This window comes from Lagopus leucura, unplaced genomic scaffold (assembly GCF_019238085.1).
Source record: "Lagopus leucura isolate 7727_CA_CO unplaced genomic scaffold, USGS_WTPT01 Super-Scaffold_100021, whole genome shotgun sequence".
NCBI classification, from domain to species: Eukaryota; Metazoa; Chordata; class Aves; order Galliformes; family Phasianidae; genus Lagopus; species Lagopus leucura.
Window position 1 is genome coordinate 4,948,366 of NW_024962274.1, and position 27,534 is coordinate 4,975,899.

The 27,534-nt window shown below is 37.4% G+C and overlaps 1 protein-coding gene across 5 annotated transcripts in view; it reads left to right on the forward strand.

Annotated features, from left to right (window-relative positions):
• Positions 1-7,842: 7,842 nt before the first annotated feature.
• The window catches only part of SLC9A9 (solute carrier family 9 member A9), a 172,199-nt gene continuing 152,507 nt past the window's right edge, over positions 7,843-27,534 (forward strand). For all 5 annotated transcript variants that reach the window (XM_042878387.1, XM_042878391.1, XM_042878388.1 and 2 more), the window contains exons 1-4: positions 7,843-8,175; positions 13,851-14,053; positions 19,012-19,089; positions 19,691-19,767. In XM_042878387.1, the coding sequence (XP_042734321.1) occupies positions 8,001-8,175; positions 13,851-14,053; positions 19,012-19,089; positions 19,691-19,767 (533 nt within the window). In that variant the 5' untranslated portion in view covers positions 7,843-8,000. The remainder of the gene's footprint in view (positions 8,176-13,850; positions 14,054-19,011; positions 19,090-19,690; positions 19,768-27,534) is intronic.

Sequence of the window (27,534 nt, forward strand, 5' to 3'; positions counted from 1 at the left end):
AAATAATTTTTTTGTGTGTGCTGAGGTTTCAGTGAATGAATATTACAGGTCACAGTGCACCTCTCTCTCTTTTTAGCTTTCCATAAGTGTCTCCCCTTAGTAAACAATCATTCAATACTCAAAACCCACCTGGATGCTTTTCTGTGCAGCCTACTCTAGGGAACCTGCCTTAGCAGGCTGGACTAAATGATCTGCAGAGGTCCCTTCCAACCCCTACGGTCCTGTGATTTAAAAATCATGTTTACAATTGGCATCCTTAAGTTATATCTTGCTATTTAGATTGTTATGTGATATAATATGAAAGAACAGAAACTCTCATGGCAGCAATTCAAGCTGAAAATGGATGTTAAATACGAGTGAACTCGGAACTTCATGATGCTGACATTTCTCAGTTAGGATTAAATTTTGTATATCAGTAGTGTTATTTTCTCAGTATTCCTTAAGAATTTGCATCTTAGTTCTGAACCCAGAACTGGTTAAAACCATTAGATCAACAGTACTTTGAAAACATACAGACACAAACTCTTCTTTCCTTCAGAGCTTCAATTACTCCTATAAACATTGGCATTTGTCTTCTCAGAAAAAATGCACTAGCATTTCAGCTTTCTTTTAATTGAGATTGGTCTGTAATGCTTGGTTCACATACGATTGTTTCAGCGTGTGGAACTGTGCATTATCACGTTATATCACAGTGTGTATACTGAATTCATTAGTGAGAGATGATTTTCCTAGGTTGATACAATGGCTGGAGACAGTGACATATAACCAGAAATATTACAACCCTCTTGGGAGACTGAAACTCAAATTCTACTCAACTCAATGTATATTCATCATGATAAGTATTGTGTTTTGATTAGGCAATAAAACAGGCTACAAAGCAAGGAGAGAAAAAAAAAGACTCTGCCTTCTGGATAGGAAGATGTATTCCAGCAAGCAGAAAGCATTTTTGAAGCTATTTTTTGGCTAAGAGCAATAGCTGTAATGTACTAGGTATATAGATAATGTGGACTATTATTTCAGACTCTAAAGTCTATATGACCCTTGCAGATAAATTATCATCCAGACCAAGTAAGCAGGAGTAAAACCAGAGTTTGACCTCAGGAAAAGTGCAGACAAGATCCATAAAAACCAGCAAATAAACTGATTTCATATGAAAGTTCTCCTAAGCAACAGAAGAATGGATTTTGAAATAGACAGATAGCTGGTGGTTGTAAACTGACACTTAGGTCACTACTGTGGGCTTAGTGGCCTTAAGTGGCCTTAGCCCTCAGGATTTTATTGGCAGTCATGTATCAGAACAGGAGATAGAAAGGCAGATCTCCTGGCTGGAATGGATTACAGAAGGATAACCAATTGTGATCCCACTAATCCTGTTCCAGTCTGTCTGGGGATTTTAGGCAAGAAGGCTGTGACAGAACATTTGTTATTTGGGCACCGGCAACGTGGTGGATCTCTCAGTTTCAGAGTTGATTTTGCTTAGTGTTTTATTTACATGTACATAGAGATCATCTTGTATTCAATGTTTCTTTTTACTTTTAGCTGTACTTTACATATGCTTGCATAATGGCCAAGGTTGCTAAAGCATTGTCTCTGGTTACAAATCCCATCAACTGTAATCACTGTAATTAATTATGATTTTTTAATTCTTTTACTTACCTGAGTATATTTTCCAAGATGAGGATCTCTCCACTGATTTGCAAGAGTCCTTTCACTTTTTCATCAATCCCCATAGCTTTATAGTTTCTGTAACATCAGACTTCTACAGTTACAAAACTAAGGGAGAGAATGATATTTCTTCTGCCAAATACACAAAGGACACTTCATGAAGTGGAAACAGGAAACAAACAAACCTGCACCCTCTTGTTCATAAAAAACGACATCTCAAGAGAGATTAAAACAATATTATTTGCATTAAGAGCACGATATTATTAAAATTGCCTGACATACTAAGTTAGAATATAAATTATATCTTACCTCTGTCTTTGGCCTGCAAATTAATATTCTAAATATCTTCCCTATGAAGACTTTCTTCCTTCACTTGGTATCTTGTTCAGAAAACCAAAATGTAACGTTTTAGTTTATCCAGTTCCCTTCTCTTCATTTATCATGTTATCAGTGCTATAAATGTAAATGCTACAAAATATGATTGTTCTGTATGACAAGTAAACAAAGCAAAACTTTGAGAGAAGTTACTCTAGTTAGGAGAGAAAATCTGTGAGGGATCTGGATGCTGCTGAAAATATGGTTACAAATAAAAACATGGCAACAGCTGAGCACAGAAAAAAAAAATCGAACAGATCATCTGGTCACACTGCTAACAATTTTTCAAATGAGACCTCACTTCAAACACTGAGGTCATACCGAGTCTTCATTTACTGTGTTTCTTTGTGCTGTCTGGACTTTTTCAGTACAGCTTCTTCTCATCTTTCCAAACACCCTTTATTGCAGAACTGTTCTTAGCAGAACATTCCTGAAGTACTGGACATGAGATTGACTTCATTATGCTCAAGGGAAATCTGGTTTTGTGCACACATATCTCTAATAAAGTAATATGGCATGTATTGGACTATCACAGAAGGTCATACCCTTCATTCAGAAAATGTAGCAAATTAAACTGGATTGAATCTATTCATAGTCTTTTTTTATTACTTCAGGAGTTCACTTATGCTTTACTCAGCATATGATCCTGAGTATGTGGGGCATCCTTCTGAGTAGTCTACACATGCCAAAATATCATCAGATCACTAAAAGCAAAAAGCATTCCTATTAATGTCCTGTACCTCTTAGAATAAATACATTTTCCCCAATGGTGTATGCATTATAATACAATACCCACTTGCAGACATTTTGATTCAGATACTTAGTTTACCTTAATCATCATATCTTCATACTCTGTTCAGAATTCAGAGATTGTGTAGTGGTGATAATGCATGCATTGCAGCTGAAGCTCTCACACATTCAGAAAGCATTGGGTTAAAATTCAAAAAGGAGACCTCTTTTCCACTATATTCTTAGCCATTATGATACTTTTCAAATGCCTTACCACACAAGTACAAGGGAATCAGCATTAATTTCTGTTTGTAAAGTCTGTTTAAAATAACTGTGAATGGCAAAAGCTGATATTAACTTTTATTCAGATATCATCTTTCACTTAATGATCTAAGCCCATTTACAAACAAACCTTGAAAATTACGTAATTATTGATCTTCCCAGTCTTAAGATTGAATAGCCTGGTAGTATCTGTAAGGAATCCATTTAAGTCTGTGATGTCCTACACATGTAGGTAAACTCTGGCAGCTCACTTAGAAAAAAGTGTCATGTGTCTTGCAGGAAAAAAAAAAGTTACTCTTGCTTTGTATCACCACTTCACAGTGAATGAATGATGACAATAAATCAGAAAGATGAGAAAGAAAACATAATCTCTGAGGGCAAATGTGTCCTCAAACAGGAAACAACTATGTTGTGAAACACTAGAATTTTTCAGTTACACAGACAGATAAGGAAACCGATTTTTTTTCTGCATGTTAAAAGCTTTAAAGAAAATTATTCTCTCATGCGATCACAGATGCCCTTGTCTGTGATGGGTGGCTGTGTTTGGAAAGCTGATTTAAAATTCTGTCTTACATCTCTGGGAGAAAAGCCAGACCTGTGACATGACAAATACTATTTAGAAGCAAATTTCCCCAAAACTATACAAACAGTTGTGCCAAGTTTTTGGCAGAATTTAAGCACCCAAGTCCAATACCTGCAACTTAAATCTTCCATAATAAAACACTAACTGCAGCATTTCCCCAATATCTACTGCTGTGCATGAAGAAAAACATTCAAAAATCGCTCACTGAAGTATGCTTGTACACACAAACTGAACTGTTTAGCCTAGCCTAGGCATTATCTACAAGAGATAGAAATCTGTCATTTCTCCCAACTTTTTTGTGGCTGTAATAGATACTCCAATATTAAAACAAAACAAAACAAACAAACAAATAAAACAGAGAGATGTTTAGACTTAGGATCCAACAGCTGTTGTATATCCTCAAAGGCTGCTTTGGAATAATTTAGCTATTTTCTATAGTGGTGTGATTTTTTTCTACCAGAATTCAGCTCTAGGCAGCCCACAATATGAAAGCAGTTGAAGTGGTAAAATACATAATTTATCCTCATCCACTACAGCAACAAGCATCTTTTATCAGTACAGTTATGTTGAAATTAAGGAAACTTACTCCTTTAACTATCAGTAAAGGAAAAAGTTTGCTTTGTGTCTAGATTAACTTGTTAAGCCCAAACCCTACTCAGGAAGTGCTCTGGTTTCAGCTGGGACATGCATAAAAGCCTTCATTTAGTTAAAAGTCAACCTTCAGAAACTTACAGCTTAATGAAAGTGTAAATCTCGGAACAAGTTTGTGGTTTTTTTGCTCAGTAGAAATAAAAGAACAAACAAATTGAAAGTAAATAAAGTCCCTCTAATGACCCTTTGGTTCTTTCTGTAACAGTTTCACACCCAGAGACATGAGTGGATCAACCACTGCAATGTTTAGTTATTCTCCATAACATATTTGCTTTTAGAAAATTCTTCCTGAAGAAGGTCTGGTTTTTGTTTTCCCCTTAAATAACATTTTTCAAACAAACACTTAGAAGCTCTAGGTAAAATTATTTAGTGGAGAATTAAAGCAAACTATAATAATTTTGGTCCACTAATGCACTGCTTACCAATTTGCACTGCATATGTGATAGCCAGCATAACCCTTTTTCCTAATATTTTTCTGAGGATGTTTAGTATGTTCTAAGATACTTCATATTAAAAGAGACAACAGCTGGGAAATACGGAATTCCAGTTGTTACTACAAGCCAAATTCTTCTGCCTTGACTCCTATGCAATAAACCTTTTATTTGTATGATTACATATTGGTTTTCTGATGTGATGTGAACAGTATGCAGATGGATAGGACACAGAGAATGCATAACTCACATTCCTACCATTTCCACTACCCATTATAGGGTAATAAATTAAAAGATGCTTATTATCCAAATCTAGTACTAAAACTAAAATAATTTGTTTCCATCCACATTTGGGTATGGTGTAAATTGCTGTGCTGTGTGATAGTTTCACAAACATGCTGCAGCTTATCTTGTGTGCTGAGGAAGAGTTGCAGCCTTTCTTTGCAGTAGGGGAAGTTGAAGCTTTGGGAAATTAACACTTAAGTGTTTTTAGTGCTGTATAGCAGAAATGCTCTAACATTTAAGACAGAGAAATTCCATATTATCTGGTAAGAAATAGGGCTCAGATAGATTCAGATAGAAGAGGAAATTGAACCTTGCCTCCAAACCTGATATGAATACCATAATCACTGAGATCCTCAGTACAAAATGCCCTCCTTCCTCTGTTCTGTGCTTCTTTTCCTTTAATTTTGAGCACTTGCAAATTATTTATTTGGTGAGGAGAACTAAGAACTTTGGTTTTTATAGTGATAGGTATTGAATGGGGTTAATTTCGAATTATTTTTGTTTTGCTTTTCTTCATCTTCAGTGGAGAAGCACCAATCAGTCTCTAAGTATCTACTGAGGTCACTGTCATTTCCAAGCGATGAGGGTGATATCCAAATCAACTCTTTACTCTTTTTTCATCCCTTGGAAAAGTTCTAAACTTCAGCCACGTGACTCGTAATATTTTTAGAAGAATTAAATCCTTTCCATTTAAATTGAGTTAACATCAAAGTTTTATCCTTATTTAAGATTGAAATGCATGAGTCATTAATTTGGGATGGGTTTTTTTGGCCTACTTTTCATCTCTGAGACTCCACAGATAATCAGTTCAGAAACACAATTTTGGCTTTGTACTAATGAAGTTTACAAATTATCAGGTAAAATTACAGAAGGAAAGATAAAAATAAGAGAATTACAAACGAGAGAGAAGACACTATAACTGCAGAGTAAAATCACTAATAAGGAAAAACACCTGGTAATTGAAGAAAAAAGATGAATTAAAAAAACCCCAGGCTTTGTTCCGTGGTTCCCGGTGCCAGGACGAGAGGCACTGTGTACAAACTTACACAGGATGTTTCCTCTGAGCACCAGGAAGTGCTTCAGTGCTGTGTAGTAATAAAGCACTTGGGTGATGACCAGAGAGGCTGTGGGATCTCATTGGAGATCCCTGGCCTGGGTGGTCATGCAGACAGACCTTGGAGCAGATGGACTCAAAGCTCCAGCCATTATGTGGTCTTGTGTGATTCTGTGAAAAAGAACTGCAGGACAACTACTTTTCTTCACAGAAAGTCAAAGAAAATCTGAACACATAAAATATGATGAAACTAGCTTAGTAGGAAACTGAATTGTTTGCTGAGTGAAAGTGATTACAAAACATTGTAGATTGAAGCAACAGTGCCTCCTTAGAAATAGTCATTCTGTTAGAAGCTACAGCCCTGAAATTACCAATAGTATCATCTATATAGTAGACATCTAGGTATTTATTTCAAGTATTCGATCAATACTTGATTTGGAATGAATACTCCATATCTTAGTTTGCTCAAAATCTTAAAAAAAAAAAAAAAAAAAAAAAAAAAAAAGCCAGTGTGATTGCGAAAAAGAATAGTGAGGGAAAAGTTATCTTTTTGTACTAAGAAGCAGAACCATTTTTTTCTTGATAGATTGAATATGAGAGCTTTTTTAGAATTCTTCCCTCCTGCACAGCACAGTACTGCAGCTTTAGGCCAGGACAGAAATCTTCCATGAGGATTAACTATTAAGAGCAATACAATTTCTGCTGCTTTCCTGGTTTAAGCAATGAAAACATGCAAATAGCAGAGATGGTATAAAGGAATAATATAATTCCACTGCTTTTTATTCAGTTTGATAGGTTTAGGGTTTTTAATTGCTTTAAATTCTAGGTTATCCAACCTTTGCTTTTCCACATACTTCTGGCTACCTACAGGATCAAGGAGAGTTCAGGGCTTAAACCTTGAAATCCTTATGCATTGTTCCCTGCTCAGGAGGTACTCCAGCAACCTGAGGGCCACATAGATGATCAGAAGGCTGGAGACCCTCCCCTATGGCACAGGTTAAGAGAGCTGAGGCTCTTCATTCTAGGGAAAAGAAGGCTCCTAAGAGGACTTTATAGCAGCCTCCCATTACCTGAAGGGGGCCTCCAGGAAAGCTGGGAGAGGCTTTTTATAAGGGCATGTAGCAACAAGGTGAGGGGAAACAGCTTTAAACTGAAGAGGGTGGATTTATACTAAACATTATGAAGAAATTCTTTACTGTGAGGATGGCAAGACACTGGCACGAGTTGCCCAGTGAGGCTGTGGATGCCCCCTCCCCAGAGGTGTCCAAGGCCAGGCTGGATAGGTCTGTGAACAACCTGGTCTAGTGAGAGGTGTCCCTGCCTATAGCAGGGGGTTGGAACTAGATGATGTTAAGGGTCCCTTCCGACCAGGAAGCTGTAACTTCCAGCCTAAATAATTTCCATGATTTTCTTGAAAAAATGTAATATCACCCTCTATGTTGCTTACACTTAAAAGTGGGAAAGTGGAAAGACCTTTTATAAACTTCTAAGGAGTAGTGAAGGTTGCTATATCATTCTTTTAGTGTCAGTTTTTCCAGCTAAAACTACAAAAATCAAATATGATTTTTAGGTTTCAGTTTGTGTTTCAGAATGAAAATTTATGAATGCAGACTAAGTTTTACAACAAAATCTGAGAAAATTGGCAGAGTCTGAGCTTTGCAGACATTTGTGCATTTACAGCTGGAGCAAACACAGTGCAGTGATGCAACCGTAACATTAAAAATAAGACAGGGCAGCTTTAAGACAGAAACAGGAAGCTGTAACGAGAATCCAGCTGAATTCTGAGCTGGGGCACTTCACCGTGAGGCTGCAAATCAAGCAGATGTGCTTGCTGTGAATTGCTACAGTGTCTGAACTTTTGTATGCCAAAGGTGATAACACCTTCCTTCTTCTGGGATTTTTTTCATTCTTTTATATTGTGTGTGTTCTCTGTAAAGGGAATGAAATGGAGAAGTTGAAGAAATATGCATTGCTGAAAGATGAAGATCAGTTTTATCATGAGGGAGCTGTGGAGTTGCTAGTCTTTAACTTTCTGCTTATTCTTACAATATTAACAATTTGGTTGTTTAAAAACCATCGATTCCGCTTTCTGCATGAAACTGGAGGAGCTATGGTTTATGGTAAGTATAAATTCAAGTGCTGGTTTGACATAGGAGTAGTTGCGTATTTATAACCGGGCACTTGAGATCAAGTGCTGACAAAGCTCAGAAAACATGCTGAATGAAGTGCCATCAGCCCCTTAAATGTGCAGTAAAATAATGTAATACCATCTCTTGTGCGGTAGCTACAGGTTGACTTGTTGAGTGAATACCATGAGCTGTTAAACCTCAAGATGTGCAGGTTATGTTCCTGTACATGCAGACTGCCATTGAATGACACTTCCTAAATCAGAGAATTTACTATTTCTAAGCATTACAAATGCCTAGAGTTTAAGAAATTATTTAATATGCCTATTTTACACACTTGTTTTGTATAACATTCAAAGTTTAGACTAAGAAGCTTTATGAATCTACCCATGTTACCTGATGAAGTTTAGATCATTTTGAGACTTTGTTTTCCCCCCCACAGTGCTTTAGAAAAGCAGACTACGAAGAATGCCTCTCTTGAGTGATCTCTGAATGCTGTCATTGTACTGTAATTTCAATTTGCCTGTCAAGTTCTAATCTTCTTTTATGCTGTTTTGCAATATTGTGCATCATTTTCATGTGAAATCTTCTGCACTGCCCACCAGTAAGAATTACTCACTAGTTATGTAGTCTTATGTGTATAAGAGCTTATCATGCCATTCTCTCTTGCTACCATTTCATTTTTCTCATGTGTGATTTCCGATTCTGTAGCCACATGACACACATGCAGTGTATGTATAATTGTCAAAATGGAAGAAAAAAATGTAAATCTACAGCTCTGTAGAGAGCTCATCTTGACTCATCTTAATCCCAGACTGACTCATTCTTTGCACGTTAAATACTTCAGCAGTGATACCAAAACCAATTTTGTTAAAGCTGCAATTCTGAAGAATATTTGTGTCGCACCACATGCAAACACTGCAATATTTTCATTGCAATCAACTTGTAGACTACGGCAGGTGAACTAATCAACTTGTAAACCACTATTGTTATAATTGTTTGAGTGACTTCTATAACAGCTTTTGCCAGCTATTGTAGTTTCTCATGTGAAGCTGATAACATTTGCTGAAAGCTGATAAAAAAGAGGAAAATACAAATGGCGCAATATGAAATTAGACAAATAAGATGGGATTTAGAATTTTATCTTCTTCCACTTCGCTATCTGCTCTAGCTCCATTTTGCTGCCTGCCCAAAATGCAATCTACACATCATGAAGATAACCAGCTCCTGATATTCTTTTGATCAATAAAGAGATCAGTGCTCCAGCAAGACAGAGTTTTTGAATTATTAAAACAGTCATGAACTAAGGAAATGATCCTCATGGTTGCAAATAAGCTATTTAGACTTGCATTATTCATGGTGACCTTTAAGCATGGAAACATTTTCATTCATAGGATCTGGAAAGCTGATTGTGTCCCCTCCATTCGTCAAAATTTTGAATATGGGTTTGGGTATCTTCAGCATTATGAAACTGTGATCATGAAAATAAAGTGGAATTTTTGAGGTAATGATAGAGATGTTAGATGAGCTGACAGCAGCTCCAGGAGAAAAATCAGTTCAGGAAGTCGTCATAGCACCAAGTACTGGCAGTCAGGTAGATGCTGCCCTACTCTCAGTACAGCTAAACCTAAGTGACTTTGCTACAGCTGATCTTCTATGCAATCTCTGTCTTTATTATCAGAATAGTTATCTTTTATGTATGTTTTGTATTATAATACACCTGCTCTGCAGCTTGCTTTACTGCAGTCCATTGAGCTGTTTCCTAGATATGTGAATGACAGCACAAGAAGCCAACAGTTTTGCTTCAAATGACAAAATATTGCCATTTATTTGTGGACTGTGTCCTACAGTATGATGGATGGGTCTGTATTCCTTATCAGGACAGCATGCCATCAGAGGTATAGCAGTGGAAGGTATGGGGAAAGTGAAATACGAGGAAGACCAGGAGGAAAGAACAGAGATACAAACACAGGAATTTTTAGATTTTCTGCAAAATGCTGCACAGACACAACTTAGACACTAAGAACATACTAATAGTATATTCTGTTTAAAGTATACATACATTTTTCCCCCTGCATAAACTTCCAAGGTAAATGCATCCTTAGGCTGAACAGTTTCAACAACAACAGAAAACAACTTGAAAATATTTGAAACATTAAAAATTGAAAATAATTGATTTCTTAATAAAATCAGTGCTTTTACGTAAAATATAGCTGCTCTATTTACACCAGTAATCTTTCAATATTTACCAAAAAATAAAAAAGAACACTTTTAGTTTAAGCTTATGCACGGGCGTTTGGGTTTTTTTGTTCAAGTACTGTTTACCTGTAGATACAGTGTATGCAGTTATTGCAAGGTGTTTAGCTCTTTAAATCACTAACACTCTCAAGTTCTTCTGTTTCAGCACCAAATGAAAAGCCAGTTACTCACAAAAAAAAACAAAGAACGCAGACTTACTGTTTTTTTGTTCGCCACTTTGTTCTCCAGGATCTTGGGGGACAGGTTTCTCTGTATTGTAGCTTGCATTGACAGACCCTAAACAAGAGCCTCATCTTACTTTCTTGTTTCTGTATATCAAGGAGGCAGATGAATATGAAAGAGTACTGTTGTGCTACTCTGAATAGAAGGAGCAAAATTAACATATTCAGGTGGTAAGCACTATAGTAAGCACTTTCTCAAACACTTGAGAATGTACACAGAAAACCAAATAAGGCTTCAAAAGAAATTGTGCATGAGTATTTCTAAAGCTTGTTAGTCATCTCATGTAGGGCTGAATTTCTCTAGATCACTAAATCATAAACCAGATCTATTGCAAAATTCCCCATAGAACACATAATTCACAGTCCTTCATTTTAAAAGGGAATTGTCCAGAGCATACTAAATGAAAAAAAGTAGACTGTAAGCAGCCAAAGTTCTTATCCACCTCAAAATTTAGGTATCAGAGCTGAAGTGCAGGTGCTACCAGTTATGTGTAATTAATAGGTTAAAGCACTCTTGGAGGTAGGCAACCAAAATTAAACTTTATCAAAAACTAACAAAAACAAAACAAATCCAAAACATCCCATCAATATGGTGTCATTATCTGCTAGTCTCATTGGCTCTACCAGTTAAAAACCATTCTCAGTTGAATAGTTCTCACACTAGGGAATACAATAAAGGTGAGGCTGGTGGAAGGTGCACCTGCTTTTAAAGCTGTGTTCCATAGAACTTTTTATCAGACTGAAAGGAAATCATAATGACAAAGAACAGAACACAGTAGAACAGCTCTTAGTAGAAAGAAATGGCTCCATGTCAGAGGACTTTGAGCTGCTTCATGAAGTTTGGAAGGGATTGGAGGGCTGAGATTGGAGGCCTAACACTTCCTCCCCCAATAGCTCAATTCCTGGCAGGTATGCAGTGGGAATACTTGTTGAGCCTAGCCTCTTCTGGAGGTTCCCTTAATGTCCTTATTTAAAGGGAAGCTGACCAGACAAAGTCATGGAAAAAAAAAAACAACAATCCTGTGTAGCTCAAGATTTTGGCATGGGTGACTTAGGAAATCCCTTCCAATACTCTTTCATGTGATTAAGGACTTTTTTTCTACTTACAGAATATGCAGAATTTAGAAAAACTGCATTAAATTTGAAACATGGTTCAGGTCTTAGAAATTGTTAGCTTTCTTTCATAGTAAAAAATAGTTATCATGGTATTTCCCAGAAGCTTTTTTTCTTTAAACAAACAGTAAGAAATATTCTACACTACAGAAGCATGATTTCACAAAATCATGATTTCAGCTTGGAAGGTGGAGTAGAGGAAAGACGACTACATTATCCAGCTACTTAAAATTGAATTATTTATATTAATAATCTGGACTCCTGAATTCTGTCATTAAAGAGATATTACATAATAATTTAAAGAAGAAAGTGCATTCCATAAATGATATACCTACTGAAATATTAAATATAATCTTCTCAGATTTTTAATTTACCAGCATTTTTATCTAGGGACTTTGGCACAGTTATTATTACAGAAGGAACAATACTATTCCACCACCGTAACTGATTCCTGCAGCACAGTGTAATGCCACAACAATTGTCTTTGTCCAAACTTTCCATAGAGAATTTGAAAACATTCTGAAGCAGCACATCATTATAGAGCCCATCTATATTTTGTTCACATCTAAAGCATCATAGAATTGCTTTAAAAGCTAAAAGGACTTCAAAACCTCATTGATACCCTGAAAATATTGTTAGAATGTGCTCTAATAGAAATTCTTTAATATGTGTATGCTATTGATGACACACAATTTCCCTGCACTTTCATTATTGTTTCATTGTTTTATTGCACAGTGTATTATCCAAATCTGAACTCCATCTGAGGATAAGAACTAAAACTGTAGAAGAAAATCCAAAGGCTGACATGAATGCCAGTTGCAGAGAATTGATCAATACTGACTGAAAATTACAACTACTGTTGTCATATATTTAAAACAATCATTTTCTGCAAATTGATTTATTTATAATCAAGGATCATCTTGCATGACTATGATCAACAAATCTTCTTACAGAGGTAGCTTGAATCTGCCACTGGAGATAATGTTTTATAAGAATACAAAAAAAGAACAGTCCCTCTTGACTCCTAATCTAAATTTGACACTAAATTTTGAAATGTTTTTTCCCTCAAGCAATTTTGTTCAATTACATTACTGTAATGGAGAACGCTTTTTATTTTTTAAATTATCAAACAGAATTTGGTTCAAAATACATGAACCAAAGAGGTTCTCTGTTTTTTGGGGTTTTTTTTTGAGGAATTCAGTCTTTTACTACAGCTAGATTTATTATCTGATTCACTACACAAATGCTTTGTATCTTCAAAAAGCCTTGATGTTTTCTGCTGCATATCTCAATCCTGTTCCATCTGAAGTAGCTGACCATACTAAACAAGCATGAATGCATGTACATACAAAAAATGCAATACAGATGTCATTCTGTTGCATCATCAGTCCAGGAATCTATAAGCTTGCATTGTGTCTATTCTAAAAGCCTCTCTTAGTGAAAAATGTGAAAATAACTGACACCTGACCAGGTGCTTATGACCACTTTGATTATCCACAGCATCCATGACATTACATAATGAAACTTATCTTTCAGATTCCTATCCGCTATTTCCTACAATTAATCATCTCCAGTAATGTAATCTAGATAAATAACAGTTACTTTTCCTGAAGTAATCACTCAAGCTCCCACTAGTGCCAAGAGAAAGAAAGAAATGTACCTCCATGAAGAAGTGTGTGAAACCACCAAGATCACAGCTGATTTTTTTATGCTCAGCATAGCACTTCAGATATGCATTCATGCCCCTTCTCTCAGTATCTATTGAAAGCACAGTATTTAAGTCAACTGCTGTAACAGAATGATTCCAACAACTGGATTGCAAGAATAGGAGTACAGCTGAGGACATGGCAAACCAAAATCAGTATTCTCATGAAATTAACGTTTTGAAAGAATGTTATGGCCCCCCATAGAGTACTGAGTCACGTGTACATGTGTGAAGGTAGAAACATTGAGAAAATAACATTCTAGCTTTAGTAGAACAAGAGCAGGGAAGTTCATTTTTCCCCAAGTCAGCGACTGTGCAGCATCAAATGCTTAAACTCACCTGAATCTCTTTGTTTTTTTTTTACTCTCCAGGCCTTGTAATGGGATTAATTATACGATATGCAACAAAAACATCAGATGTTGAAAATGGAACTGTTTATGAATGTGAAAAGCTGAAATCTGGGCCATCCAGTCTACTTATTAATATAACTAATCAGGTCTACGAATACCAATACAAAAGAGAAATCAACCATCACAATGTCAATGGTCACCAGGGCAACGCAATGCTTCAAAAGGTAAAAATGATTTTATTTTTGTTCTGAATTGTGTGAGATATTTCTTTCATTTATTTTATTTAGAGTCCTTTGCGATGTTGTGGACTTTTCTATTTTCTAGTATGTAACACTTAAAATATTCTAATTATTTAGTGTATTATTTCTCCACCTTTGCAATATTTGCTTCCCTTGATAGTCTGTTCAAAGAAAGGGCAGCAACTTAAGGAATTTATGAGTGCAGAGAGACTTTCCAAAATCCCTCTAAAACTTTAAATTCAAAGACATTGCATACTCACATGCAGGTTCTAAGCCCTTACAAATGTCTTTTACAATATTTCAATATATTATTTTGATTTTAACAAGCATCATTATTTACCTACCACAGTAATACAAGTAAAATATATTTTTGTATAGTAGCAGTTATAATTATACAAAGCTTTTAATTTACGCTTAGAATGCAGACTGGATATCTCCACAGAATTTGGATTTAACCATCTGCTCAAAGTCCTTGCCTCGTGTCCTGCCTATAGTTGCTGCTAATTTCCTAACAGTGTAAGAGAGAACAAGACTAGACGCTGAAAACAGAGAGCTGTGGTGGGTGGAGACAGGAAAGTCTTGTGGCAGTCATGCTAACCAGATTTTGCTGAGTCTTCATCCTTTTTCCTGCTAGTTGCAAGAGGTTTGTCTTAGTTCAAGTGTTTAGTTCCCAAGTCTGATGTGCTTCTCTATTACATTTGAATGTTTTTGTCAAACTTGGTATACTGAAGCTGGCTCATGTTATGGGAAGGGAGGAGGACTAAGACAGAGGTTCCTGTTGCTCTTACAGGGAATTGCCCATTCCTGTTTCCATAGTCCCAATTTGCAGAAAGATTCTTAAAAGTCTCCGCTACGAATTGTGGGTTTCTCTAAATCACAGGAGAGGTCTGAGCCTGCTAACATTTTCACTGTAAGAGGGCAAGTGCCTTATTAAAAAAAAAAGAAGTAAAAAAAAGGAAAGAGGGAGACATTTGACAGCATTTAGGAGACAAAAGCAATGCCTGGCAGCCTTCCTGCCTGGCAAAAGCACTGATATACAAAACAGAAAACATGATCGCACCATGGTCTGATTTTTGTTCAACTGCAATTCCCTTTTGACTTCAGTATATGAGTTTATTACATGCATTTATCAGAAATAACAGGCTGCCCTGTGACTTACAAAGATATATCCTTCAAATCATTTTGAATGTAAAACATTCATTCAAGATTTCTGATGCCTATGTAAGAAATATTTTAACTTTTGCTGAATTAGTTCCAAGGTCAACATTTGAGTTTGCAAGTGAATTCACTTTGTATCACGTGTTCCATGAAGTTAGCAGCACATTATGTGCTAGCAGGTTTTTTGTCAATTTGATATTTTTAAGTAAGCAGAATGGAAAAAAAGGCTGAGCTCTCACTTCCTGTTTATTAAATGACGCTATCTGCTAGCAAGAAGACAGAAGTCATTTTCTGGCAGCTCTCACTCTTCCGAATCTAAATAATTGATCTAGTACGTGTAGCCTTAAAATACCACTTTATCTGAACAAAGGAGCTGCAAGCCATTGCTCTAATTGTGTTCTGTCTCTTGAAGAGACAGAAGAGAGCTGAAGTAGCACAGCTGCTGACAGAACAGTAAGCAGTACATAGGCTTATTAAAAATATTTTCCTCTCCAGCTTTAAAAAGCACTCTATTGAAAGTTACTTGAAGTGTGGTGACTAAAAGTTGTTCTTGGTCACTGTGTCTGAAATCGAAGGCAAACTTGGACAGTGTACTGACAGCTGCACTGCTGTTTCTAGCTGTGGTAGAAAAAACAACTAGTGTTTCATGTATATGGAATAGTATTAGGTGAGAAATGCACTTTGTGTGAACTCTGGATGATTTTACAGTTTCATCACACTTCAGTATTTGAACAATGGCATTCAGAAAATAAAGCATGAGATAGGGTGGCTGAAGAGTTCTCTGTTTTCTACGGTGTTTTGGTCTTTTTCTACCACTCTTAGGCAGTCTCCATTCACTTACCGGTAAAGTTGGTTAGCCTGGGTTTTACACTAATTGCCCTTTTTATGCTAAGCACTGATCCCACGCTAGATCAGAAAAGCACAGGAAGACGGCTCTCTGAAGGTGAAGCCAGGTTGTTCTCTTTTAGTTTCTTGCTGAAGGACAATCCCAGAGCTTGCTACCAACTGGCAGAAATCAGTTTTCTCTATATGCAAGTAGGAAAGCACCAGGAAAAAGTGAAAAAGCTTTAAGTATTTCTTCTGTAGATAATAAAATGAGGCTGAACATACTCTAGGCCAAAATCCTTACAAACACAATTTATTACAAAAAAAGATTATTTGCCCTGCATTCATACTCTATGATATTCAGTTTAAATACTTCACCTTGTAGCTTTTGATAGATGGTGCAGATTTCCCACCTAACTGAAAGAGGAAATAATGAGTTAGCTCTATGGCTCTCATGTATTGATTTGGTTTCTCTGAAATTAAAGAATTTAATGTATTTTACATTGGCTAAAATTTAGGCCTTGAGAATTTTCCAAATTAAAAATAGCTACAGTGAAATGGGGAGAAAGTTACTTTGGCTACTGATCTGCAAATGGACGATGTTCATACTGTTACCAGTAACAATCGTGAATTAGCTTCTCAGGTAACGTTCATCTGACAGACTGTACAAACATGAGTTTTCTCTGAAGTTTTTCAGACTTTTGCCTGTCTTGTGAAGCATTCTTACTTTCTTAAGTATCAAAAGTAAATTTTACAATATTCTTTTTATCAGTTAAAGATTTTTGTTAATGACACAAGACAAAATAAGCGGAGTCAACTCAGAAAATGGCCATTGATATCTGATATCAAACCTGTTGTCAAGGTACTGTAAACAAATTGGACCTCGGTCTATTTTCAACACAGAAGCAAACAGTGTTAATAAGGAAAAAAACAAATACAGCCTGCTGTGAAACTCACTTAAAGCAGAGATTTTTATGCATATTTTTAATGTGTTCACTGAAATTTAGTAATTAATCTGTATACAACATTTGGCTAAGGGATTCTATCAGTATTCATGTTTTTTTTCAAATGGTGACATGGAGACACAGTTTAGTGGTTTCAAGAGCTAAGGAGCTTTTTTTCTGAGCTTTTTTTTTAATTGGTCACAGGAAAGATACATTGACCCAGTGTTCTCCTGACAATCTTTACTATAGCTCCAAGTAAAATTTATTACAGTATTCATGAAAATCCAGCTGCTTGCAAATGTCTGTAAAGTTTCCAATGATTGAATGATCTGAAGTAAACAGGCATTCTAATTTATGAGTGCATCTGATTCAATAAATCTCTGTGTGAGGTGATGAGGCTTCAGAGTCTGCATAAATTACTTAGCAAGTTCCACAATTAGTTCAAGCTCACCAAATTACAAAAATAAAGCCTTGGAATACAATTACTTAGAAATCATTTGGGGTCTTGTTTTGTAGGTAACTGCACATATTTGAAATGATACTGCCAGGGGAATTTAAGTAACTTTAGTAGAAAACAGTTTCCTCACTCTGGATTTTGATGGCCATTATTTTGTATATGGTTTTAGAGGGCCTGCAAAATCACCAACTTGGTACCATCTTTGTAATGCTATTTCACCTCTTATTAAAGTAAGATTTATGTAACAGCTTTAAAGAGTGGGAAATCCCCTCCTTATTTCTGTCATACAGAGGTACAATATCCCAGGGAAACAAAAGCTACAGAAATTTGCAGAAACACTTTGTGTTTGGATGCTGATCCCACATGTTTTGATGAGGACAATTCTGCTTATTCACATACAAAATACTGAGATGATCTGAAGCGTGAGTCATTCTTACTCATGTAGGTTTAAATCTTCTGTAATGTACTTAGGCATATAGCAACATTAGTACTGCCTTCACTTTCAATTTACAAATGCTTTTCTTATAAAATCGACAGAATATCTGAAAGCAGATAACAGCATTTTAAACTGAAGTCATCCATTCCTAAAAGCTTGTAATAGAGCTCAGTGTACAGCCTGGCTATGTACCCAAAAGAGAAGATTGCTGAACTTTCAACCCTGTTCTCTGCACAAAGTTTCATTTCTCAGCCTCTTGGCTATGGTAGAATTGGTCTAGGAAGCTCAGGAAACTGGGCCTCTTCAGAAGGTTACTTGTGTCTCCCAGCTGCTTTTCTTGGTATTTTCTCTCTCTATTTCATGCCCCAAGGTGAATTGAGGTTACAAAAGATGTGATCAGAAGAGCTCAATGATAACTGGTCAGCATTACAAACAGTACTTCTGAACTATTCCTGCAGTGAATTTCACATACAGCAGTTTCAGCTTTACACTGAGGAGGCAGTACAATAAATTCTCACTTCTTACAAAACAAAGGAGACGGAGGTTGTCTGGTGCCTCACACATAATGAGGTTCCAGATGCATCTCAGGCAGGCTGCACTCAGAGAGGACCTAGTTGTCACTACACAGAATATAAGTGTAACAAGCTCTGTAATGGAGTATGAAGTGTTGTCTGCTGCTGTGCCAGGCAGTGGGATGGAGCAAGAATCACAAAGAGTGATCACAAAGAAGTGTCAGCCAGTAGTTCATCAAGCAACTTTAGCTAGCTCTGTTTGGAACTATATGGACATGTTTTGAAAGAACCATTAGTTTGGTTTGGCTAGTGCAGATCTTTTCTGTTGCCACTGCTGAGTAAGTGGGGAACTGACATAGGACAGTGCACAAAGCCCTCATCTGAACCAGGAATTAAGCGTGGAACTGTCCAGTTGGTTAGTGCAGTAGTGTAATGACAGTATCACAGGTAACACTACTTGTATACTTAAAATATTCATAACCAATTTCCTTCTTTAAACATTCAAATAGTATTTTACATATATGAGCAATAAGGAATTACACGTTAATATGTAAAACAGAACTCAGAATAACATTCTGTCTCCTTACCCTCTCTTTCATCCTTTCTGGCAGATGACATTCGATCCTTCCATCTTCTTCAATATTTTGCTGCCACCTATTATATTTCATGCTGGATATAGTTTAAAGAAGGTAAGTGCCTCTGTCTTAAATTACAGAAATGGCTTAGTGTGATTGCTACTTTCTAGATCCAACAGACCAGTAATACAGAAAAAAAGTCAGTTAACAAACATACTGCAAGGTAAGAACTTGACAGGAATGGTAAAAAATGCAATCTGCTCCCTGTCACAGTGCAAAGATTTGATTGTGCAGTTTGTAACATGTGGACATTGCTATTTTCAGAAGAGGCCACTTTGAATCTGGTAACACTACAAGTAGGCAGCAGCCTGTGTATTTTTTATACACTGCATGATCAAAACTTAGCTTACTCAATGGATAATGTCATGATAGTTTATATCAGACACTTTTACTGTGAACCTGAAGCATTTGGCCAGATGCATAAAAGAGAGAATTGAAAAGGCACTCCAAGAGACAAAAAAAAAAAAATAGAATCAAATCATATTTTCCAAAACAACTTCTATAGCCTACACTGTTTCATTTTATTTCTATGGGCTGTAGCAAGAAAAAGAATGGATGGAATGGCACTTCTAGATGCAACTTGGTTTTAATGTTCAGTTACTGACTGTATTACAAAGGACTTTTTTTTTTTTTTCCCCCAAACTTTCCTCCCCAGAGACATTTCTTTCGTAACTTGGGATCAATTTTAACCTATGCATTTTTGGGAACTGCCATCTCCTGCATTGTCATAGGGTAAGTGAATGCTTTCTACTATACTGCTGAAGTTTTAATTAGTGCTGTACTTGGTTTTGTTTGTTTTGTTTTTTTATTAATTAAAAACTAAACTGTGAAAATAATTGCTCACCCTCAATGATCAATAGAAGTCACAATGTGTGTAATAGATAAAGTAATTTTATGTCAGGGAATGCAGAGGAGGCAAGATTGCTGGCTGGTAAGAACTGTCTAAGGCACTCGGAAAGTTGCATCCTGCACTTCTAGTCTGTGATTGATGGAAGCATGGCCTATTTTCTACAACCTTGTTACCTTAACCACCTCTCCTGGGAAAAGGAACCATTCTCTCATTTGAAATGTCTTCCTTCTGACCAGAATTCATTCCATAGGAGAACAAGTGTCTAACAAAAAATGAAGGACTTCAAAGCTCACAAGGGGATGGACAGAAACATACTGTATAGTGTAAAATTACTGGAATCATCTCCAAGGCCAAGTGAAGCCTATTAACTGAAGGTCATGCAAAAAGTCTTATTATCATATCATGTGTGAATTGGATATGACTAAATAGTTTCTGCAGAAAAAGAGGAAGACAAGAACACAGGGACAAAAAAAATCCTGTTTCATTTCCAAACTTCTTAAGTAAAATGTTTCTAATTTTGTTGTGAAATTTGGCTGATTTACTAGTCACTGTGGAGAGACATTTCATGCTAAAATACTTGGCTAGCATTTACAGTCCACAATTTTTTTTCCTCCTTTATATTTTTCAGTTCTTTCTTTAAAAAACTGAATCTGAAATGATTTTGAAAACCAAACTCACACATTCATCTATATATAAACATACAAGAGAGATGGAAAGAGGTATCAGGAATTAACAAATACCACTCCAAATATTTTCAAGGACAAAAAAAAGACATGAGATTAGCTTTTCCATTGTAACTTCTTGAATTGGACACTTCATATTCAGACACTTGTGGTATCAAGATTCAATTGTCATCTGAAAAGGTTTCTTCCTCACATTTGACTGCGCACTTTCAATAGCCCCTCTTCGCCTCCTGAGAGAGAAGTGGATGGATGGAATGAATAAATTGTTCCTAAAAGCAACAGTAGCAAGAAATGCTAAACTTCATATTGTTTAAATTGACACAGTGCATCTTGACTTAAGTATCTAAGAACTTTGTTCTTTCATAAGCATAGCAGTCCAAACTGCTCCCAGTAGCGAATGTCTTTTAAAGATTTCAGGACAGAATCCTCCCACTGGCATTCTGTTTAAATATTCTATTTACAATTAATCATTTTCAATAGAAAATAGTTTTTCAAAACAAACAAACAAGAAGTCTGACTCCTCATTGGGAATATTCATTTTTTCCTGTAAACTTACAACTTTTTTTCTCAACAATAAGTAGCTTCCTCTGGTTTCATAATATTATGAGACAGAACTGTGGATATTGATAAATTGACACATCGACTTATTCTCAGTGCACACAGGTTCTATTTCTCATTAAGCATTTGGAACACACACCTGAAAAGTTCAGCACCTTTCCTGTGCACTGCACAACTGGGGATTTGACTTCTCCTTGTGCTTAGCATTTCCAGAGATGTCTGGTATTTTGGCAAATGTATGGACATGTAATTAGGTTATGGGTGTGTTCTTTGTTGCTTTCTGACTGAAGCTTTCTGGAATATACTAATGGAGTCGGCTGATGTGAAACAGTATTGAGCTTAGAATCTGATTACTTTTGCTCATATGGGGGCTGTGGAAAGACTTTGCAGCTTGGAAACTGTTCTGTGCTTCAGCAGAGCAAAGCCAAAGTATCACACAGCACGGTACAGCAGGCTGAAGCCAAAAAAATGTTTGGCTTGTATCTACTGCACTGTGCTGTGAGACTCTTCTGGATTTTAGAAACTGTTTCTGCAAGGAAAAATGGGGCCATGTTAAGGGTAACAGAAAATCTCTCTCTGTTACAGAGCACTCCATAAAGTAAGCAAATACTTTTAAAGAGATTATCTGCAGTTACACCACCTAAACACTTACTTTCCCAGTGGATCATTTCTGTATTAGTTTCAGAATTATAAGCAGTATTTTTTCCTAATTTAAAGATTGTTTACCACACATTCCTACCAAGTAATACAGGTGTAGTTTTCCAAATGCTTAAGCTCCTCACAGGAAAGAATAAAGGCTTTAGTTGGAGTACAAACAAAAAATGGTGAGGCAGCATTAAAGTATCCTGGTGCTGTACAGATTGACTGAGAGAGAAGGAAAGTTAAATGTAGGCAATTCACCCTCTCCATTGATAAAATAATCTGAATATATTTCAGATGCCTGTCTTTAATAATTTCCATTTATGTTTTGAAGCTAGATATTCAGCCTATGGCTACAAATAATGAAAAAGCTAATAACCATGCATTAATTTGGATGAGGTAATTTATTTATATATTTATGAAAATATAGCACTTGTGTTGGTAATATTTTTGTGGACATTTGCTTTGTTTTATTTTAGAGGATTTTTTAGTGCTTTCATGCCCCATCTGGAGTTAATGCAGGTATTTTCTTTCAGTCATGAGGCAGTACTGTACTATATCTCAATGACCTCAGGAAACTGAACATTTTTTAGATTAAAACAAACTGTGCCTCTCCAGAGTTCTCCAGAGAAGGCAAAGTAACACCAAGGCCCAGCAGAAGAAGAACTGTTGTGCTTACATGAGTGTGTAGCTCAGTGCCGCAACATGGTAGCTTTGATTCTTTGATCAGTGTGCATCTAAAATAATTCTGCATGTGGGGTTGCAAGCTGTAACTCACATTTGCAGCTGCAAGTAGTTCCTGCTCATCACTCTTGGTTAAAGATGTTAAACAAATCCCAAACAGGTTATTAAAGTATTGGTTTAGAGTAGTTTGAAAAAATATACACTCATTATGATGTCTTGAGCTTGGGAATTTTGCAAAGGGAATGAAAAAGGGAAGAGACTTACTTTTAGATATAATTCCGAGTTCTAGCGTTTCTAAAGCTATAATATAATTAAAAACCACTCTCATTTGAATGACTTGCCAACTTGTGGACGAAAAGCTGAGTTAAACCAAGATACTGATATAAAATAGTGCTTTTCAGGCCACTAGCATCCACTCAGAGATGAATGCTTCCAAGAATACTTTAATGCATTCAAAGCATGTGTTGCTGTAAGTTCAGTCTTAGTACTCGCAGCCATTTTGTGATAAGCATCTGATGTTGTCTACAGCAGCAGAGTTGATCACACAGAAAACACAGTTCTTCTCATAAACAGATGTGGTGAACAGCAGGGTGTAATTGTTACTATCTCCCAGAATAACTACCTAGCATACTAAGGGTATAAAAAAGTTGATATTGAAGGGAAATGTATGGGGCTGGGGAAGCTAGAAAGAAAAATGTGAGTCATGCACTCTTTCAGAAAAAGAGCAAATGGCATTTGTTGCAAAATAGAGAGAAGACTTGAGTCTAGATTTTTCCTCATAAGAAACATGTCTAGGGGCAAGAACTTATTTGTTTTGTTGGCTTCTATCACTATTATTTAATAAAGTTTCTTCCCAGTTGCGCTGGAAATTTTTTATTATAGAAATTAATACTTTTGCATAGATGTCCTAATCTTCTTCCCTAATCTTCCAGATCATTAAAGAACTAACACCCAGCATTGTGTTTAAATACCACCATTCCGTTTCTCTAGCTGTTGACTACCCATGCATCTCTTCAACCCAGCTTTTTGGCTCCAACAGCACTTGGAATAGCTATGATTCAGAGACACATATCTAATTCAGCCTATGCTATGCATTGCTACAAGCCATACGAAACTACAGGGCTTTACTAAATTGTAGGACACGGCATACAGCAAGTACACTGCTTTCTTCTGAACCAACACGAGCAATGACATGACCTCTGTTATGCACACATTCAGTCAGTCTACTTCTGTCAGTCATTTTGTACTTTGATATTCTCTACCTTGTTTCCTCTACATTCATTTGCCTTCATCCCCCTCCTCCCATATCCAACAATTAGCTTCCCAGGCAGTATTTCTGTCTTCTCTCTTTCTTTAGAAATACAAAGACCACAATAATAAAATTTTACTGTACAGCAAAAGAAGGCAACAGCAGTGCTTTCTAACAGGATGCAGGCACTATGGAACCATAGCAAGTAACAAAGAAAAAAGATAGCTCACCTCTTCTAATAACCAGTGACAGCTCAAGAGAAATGTAATCTCTACCCAGAGGAATACTGCTCCCTCAGCTGCTAACCCATAAGTGAGGGTGAGGAGGGGTGGAGCCAGGCATTTGCTTGCACCTGAGCTCCATGGATTAGCCACACATTCTCTCACCTACTGCTTAACCATTGGCAATTCTTCTACACTTACTGAAGAAAAATGATTAGGATTGTTGCACTTCCTGCTGCAGCAAGGACTTTATGCAGGTGGTTCTTGAAATGCTGATTAGTTTCTGCTCATAGGCAGCTCCATACCCTATGCAGAACAATCGTTCCCTTCTTAAATATACTGACTTGGCCCCTGCTTGTTCTTTGCACCACCACCTCTTCCAACATAACAAGCCCCTTTGTGAAGCTTAGCAGGAACCAAAATAGATGTGTTACAGCACCACAATCTCTGTTCTGTTTTGGCCTCTCCCTTTCTGGGAGGATGAGTACCAATATCTGTTCTGTGGTATTTATATACATCCCACATACTTTAGAGCAAAATGACAGCACCAGTAAAAACAAATAAAACAAAACAAACAAAACAAAAAACCCAAGCAACTAATATATCTCTATCTGTGCAAAGACAATGACTAATACTGAAACTCTGCAGTAAGAATGTCAGGTCATATATGGATTAGACATGCTGACTGACCTAGAAGCTGCACATTGATACCTTTTTTGTAGTCTATGATATATGAGAAAATTGAACATTGGTTCAGATTGAAAATGCAGAACAAAGCATTTTTTGAAAATGCTTGCCCTATTTCTTCCTTTCAGCTGTCCTTACAAGCCACTTCATGTGTTTGATTTTGGAATAAGAAAGTGTGTGTTCATGCTATCTCTGTGGAACATAAGTATCATTAAATTAATTTCAGGAAAGCAGAAGAACTTATCTGATGTTGTTCTGTCCTCTTGCAAACCATATTATCTTGTTTATGCAGTTGCCCTCCATTGATCCTCAGGGCATGGGTACAACTGACTGCAGTTTCTCTCCCTTCAAGCAACATTCTGAGTGAAGCTGTTCTTCACCACTCTTTTTTATCACAGAATCACAGAATAATTTAAGGTGGAACTGACTTCTGGAGATCTCTGATCCAACCCAACCCCTTATAAGGGAAAACTTTAATGAAAAAGGAAAACTTGAGGGTTAGAACAAGATACTCTGTGCCTTCTCTGATCACATTTTAAATACCTCCCAGTATCCACCTCTGAGGAATGCCATTAGTAACCCAGTGCTATATGGATTTCAAACCAGTGTTCATTACTTTGTGAGCCCAGCAGATGAGTGGGTTTTCCACTCACCATGCTCTTCCACGATGAGTGACTTGATTCAGCCACTTTTCAGTTATCTTATTAATGCTATTTTATCTGGTACATACAGAAGCCCACAGTTAGCTCTGTATCTTACTTATTATGTAGAATCCAGAAGGCATACCATTGTTACCTGTTACCAGAGTGCTACGTAGCCTTTCTCACTGGAATATTGTGAAATACCTTTCAAGTACAGGTTGATTTCTATGAAGCAGAACACTTTGAGCTCTTTAAATGTGGAAAGCATTCGCTGACAGGTTAAGGGATGGGACTGAGTGGCAGAGCTGTGACACAACTTTGAAGGGCAGTGCCCTGCTCCAGCCATGTGATTGATGCACAGCTGTGGTATCTGGAACGCCATTCTCTGCCATCACCACACAGGTGGCTCAGATCTACATGTGCAGTGGAAGAGAGAACAGCTGTGGTGAGGCCGGCATCAAAGCGCGCCACCAGAGCCAGGGGGCTTACAAATGTATCTGGGTTACTAGAGAACCTAATTTCCTGTCCAAATCATAATCCCATTTTGGCACTTTTCCCAAACAGCCCTCTCATATAGCAAAAAGCATTTGTTTGATCGTGAGTCAGCCATTCAGTGCAAGAGCCTTACTCATGGTTTCAATAATACCCTGACTGATCCCATCTTGCTGTTGAACTTGGTCACGTGTGTAACAGACAGCATGTTCAGCTGAACCTTCTGCAGGCTCTTTCCCTATTAAAGATACAACCCAACAGCATTTACTTCCAGTTGACATCAAAGAAAAATTAAAAAAAAAAAAAAAAAACAACGCACAACTGCTGTCAAAATCACAGTGAGAGAAAATGAGAGAAACAGCAGATGGAAGTATTTCACGTTAGCATTCAGCAGTGCAGCGAGAGCAATGTCGCACAAGGCAAGCTTTCGCGTGCCGAGCTGCTGCAGGCGATCCTCGGCCGGCATGGCGCGCTGCGGGCAGCAGGGGGCGGCCGCGCTTCGCTCGCGCCCCGGGCCCGGGAGCCGAGCTGGAACCGCTGCTCCCCGGAGAGCAGAGCTTTAGCGCAGAGCTCTGGCCCCCTTCCCTCCGCTCCTGCCGCTCGGTTCTGTGCGAAAGGAGGCGGTGGGGAAGCGGCATTCGTTAGCTCCCAGCCGGCGTCTCTCCGTGCACGGCAACTGCCCGGGCAGCCGAGAGAAGCAGGACTCAGCTGAGCGTCGAGGCTGGAGAGACGTCAAGCTCATTTTGAGTTGACTTTCGGCAGTTTAAAAACAAAGGAAGGACAAAGACATTTCGCTGAGCCTCAGACAAGCAATCGAAGAAAAAGATTTTTCTTTGGAGCTCATCGCTATGCTAGAGGTGGGGGCAGCTGCCCACACTGTGGGCCCCGTGTGCTGGATGCAGGCTCAGGAAGAGCCATTAGCAGCTCCGTGTTCGTGCTGGGACAGGTCAGCTGCCTCAGCCTGCATAGCCCAGCCTGCATAGGCTGGGCCACTCACTGCTCCCACAGCTTGGAGTGCTGCTTGTGAGGGAAGGCAAAGAATCATCAAATACATGTCAGCTTTACACGTTGCTTCAAACATCGATCCAAGGACTCCAAATAATACCGTAAATTAAACAATTCTGGTGAACAGTTTTTAGTAAACTGGGGAGTTTATTAGCTAAAATTACTGGCTATGATGGCTAATGTCAGAATGCTGACAATCAGCCTCGTTTTCAAATTACTTTGCTTAGTTTACAAAGTATTTCAAAGTAGTTACCAGAATTGTGAAACAACAATCTGAGCACATCACCAACAAAACTACATTAGTTACAGTAACGCTTGTGGGCTTGGAAGTGACTCAGAAGCCTGAACTAGTTGTCTCCTTGCACTTCTAGTGGAAGAAATAGACTGCAAAACCTGATACAATTCCAACCATTCACTGGTAAATTGCAGCTTCATTAGTACTCTTGGCAAGATGCTGGGGGTTTTACATTACTGATCCTCTTGTTAGCCCTCAAGTGTGTGACTGAAGCACTCTTTCGGGAGCAGTTTGTGGAAGTGAATGTTGTAAATATATTTCCTTTATAGCCAAACAGCTGCTCCCTGTCTTTGGGGCTGTCAAACTGGTGCATTCACAAATGAACAACTCAGAAATAAATGGGAAGGAGAAGGTAGTAGTTAAGCCTGCCAAAAATTATCTGATCATAATTGCAAGCACGTTTTGTCATTTTTTTTCTCAGTGTATTGAGATGCAAAAAGTAACTTCTACCTGCTTCCCAAAAACTTTATCAACTTGTATTTTCAGTAATGTGGA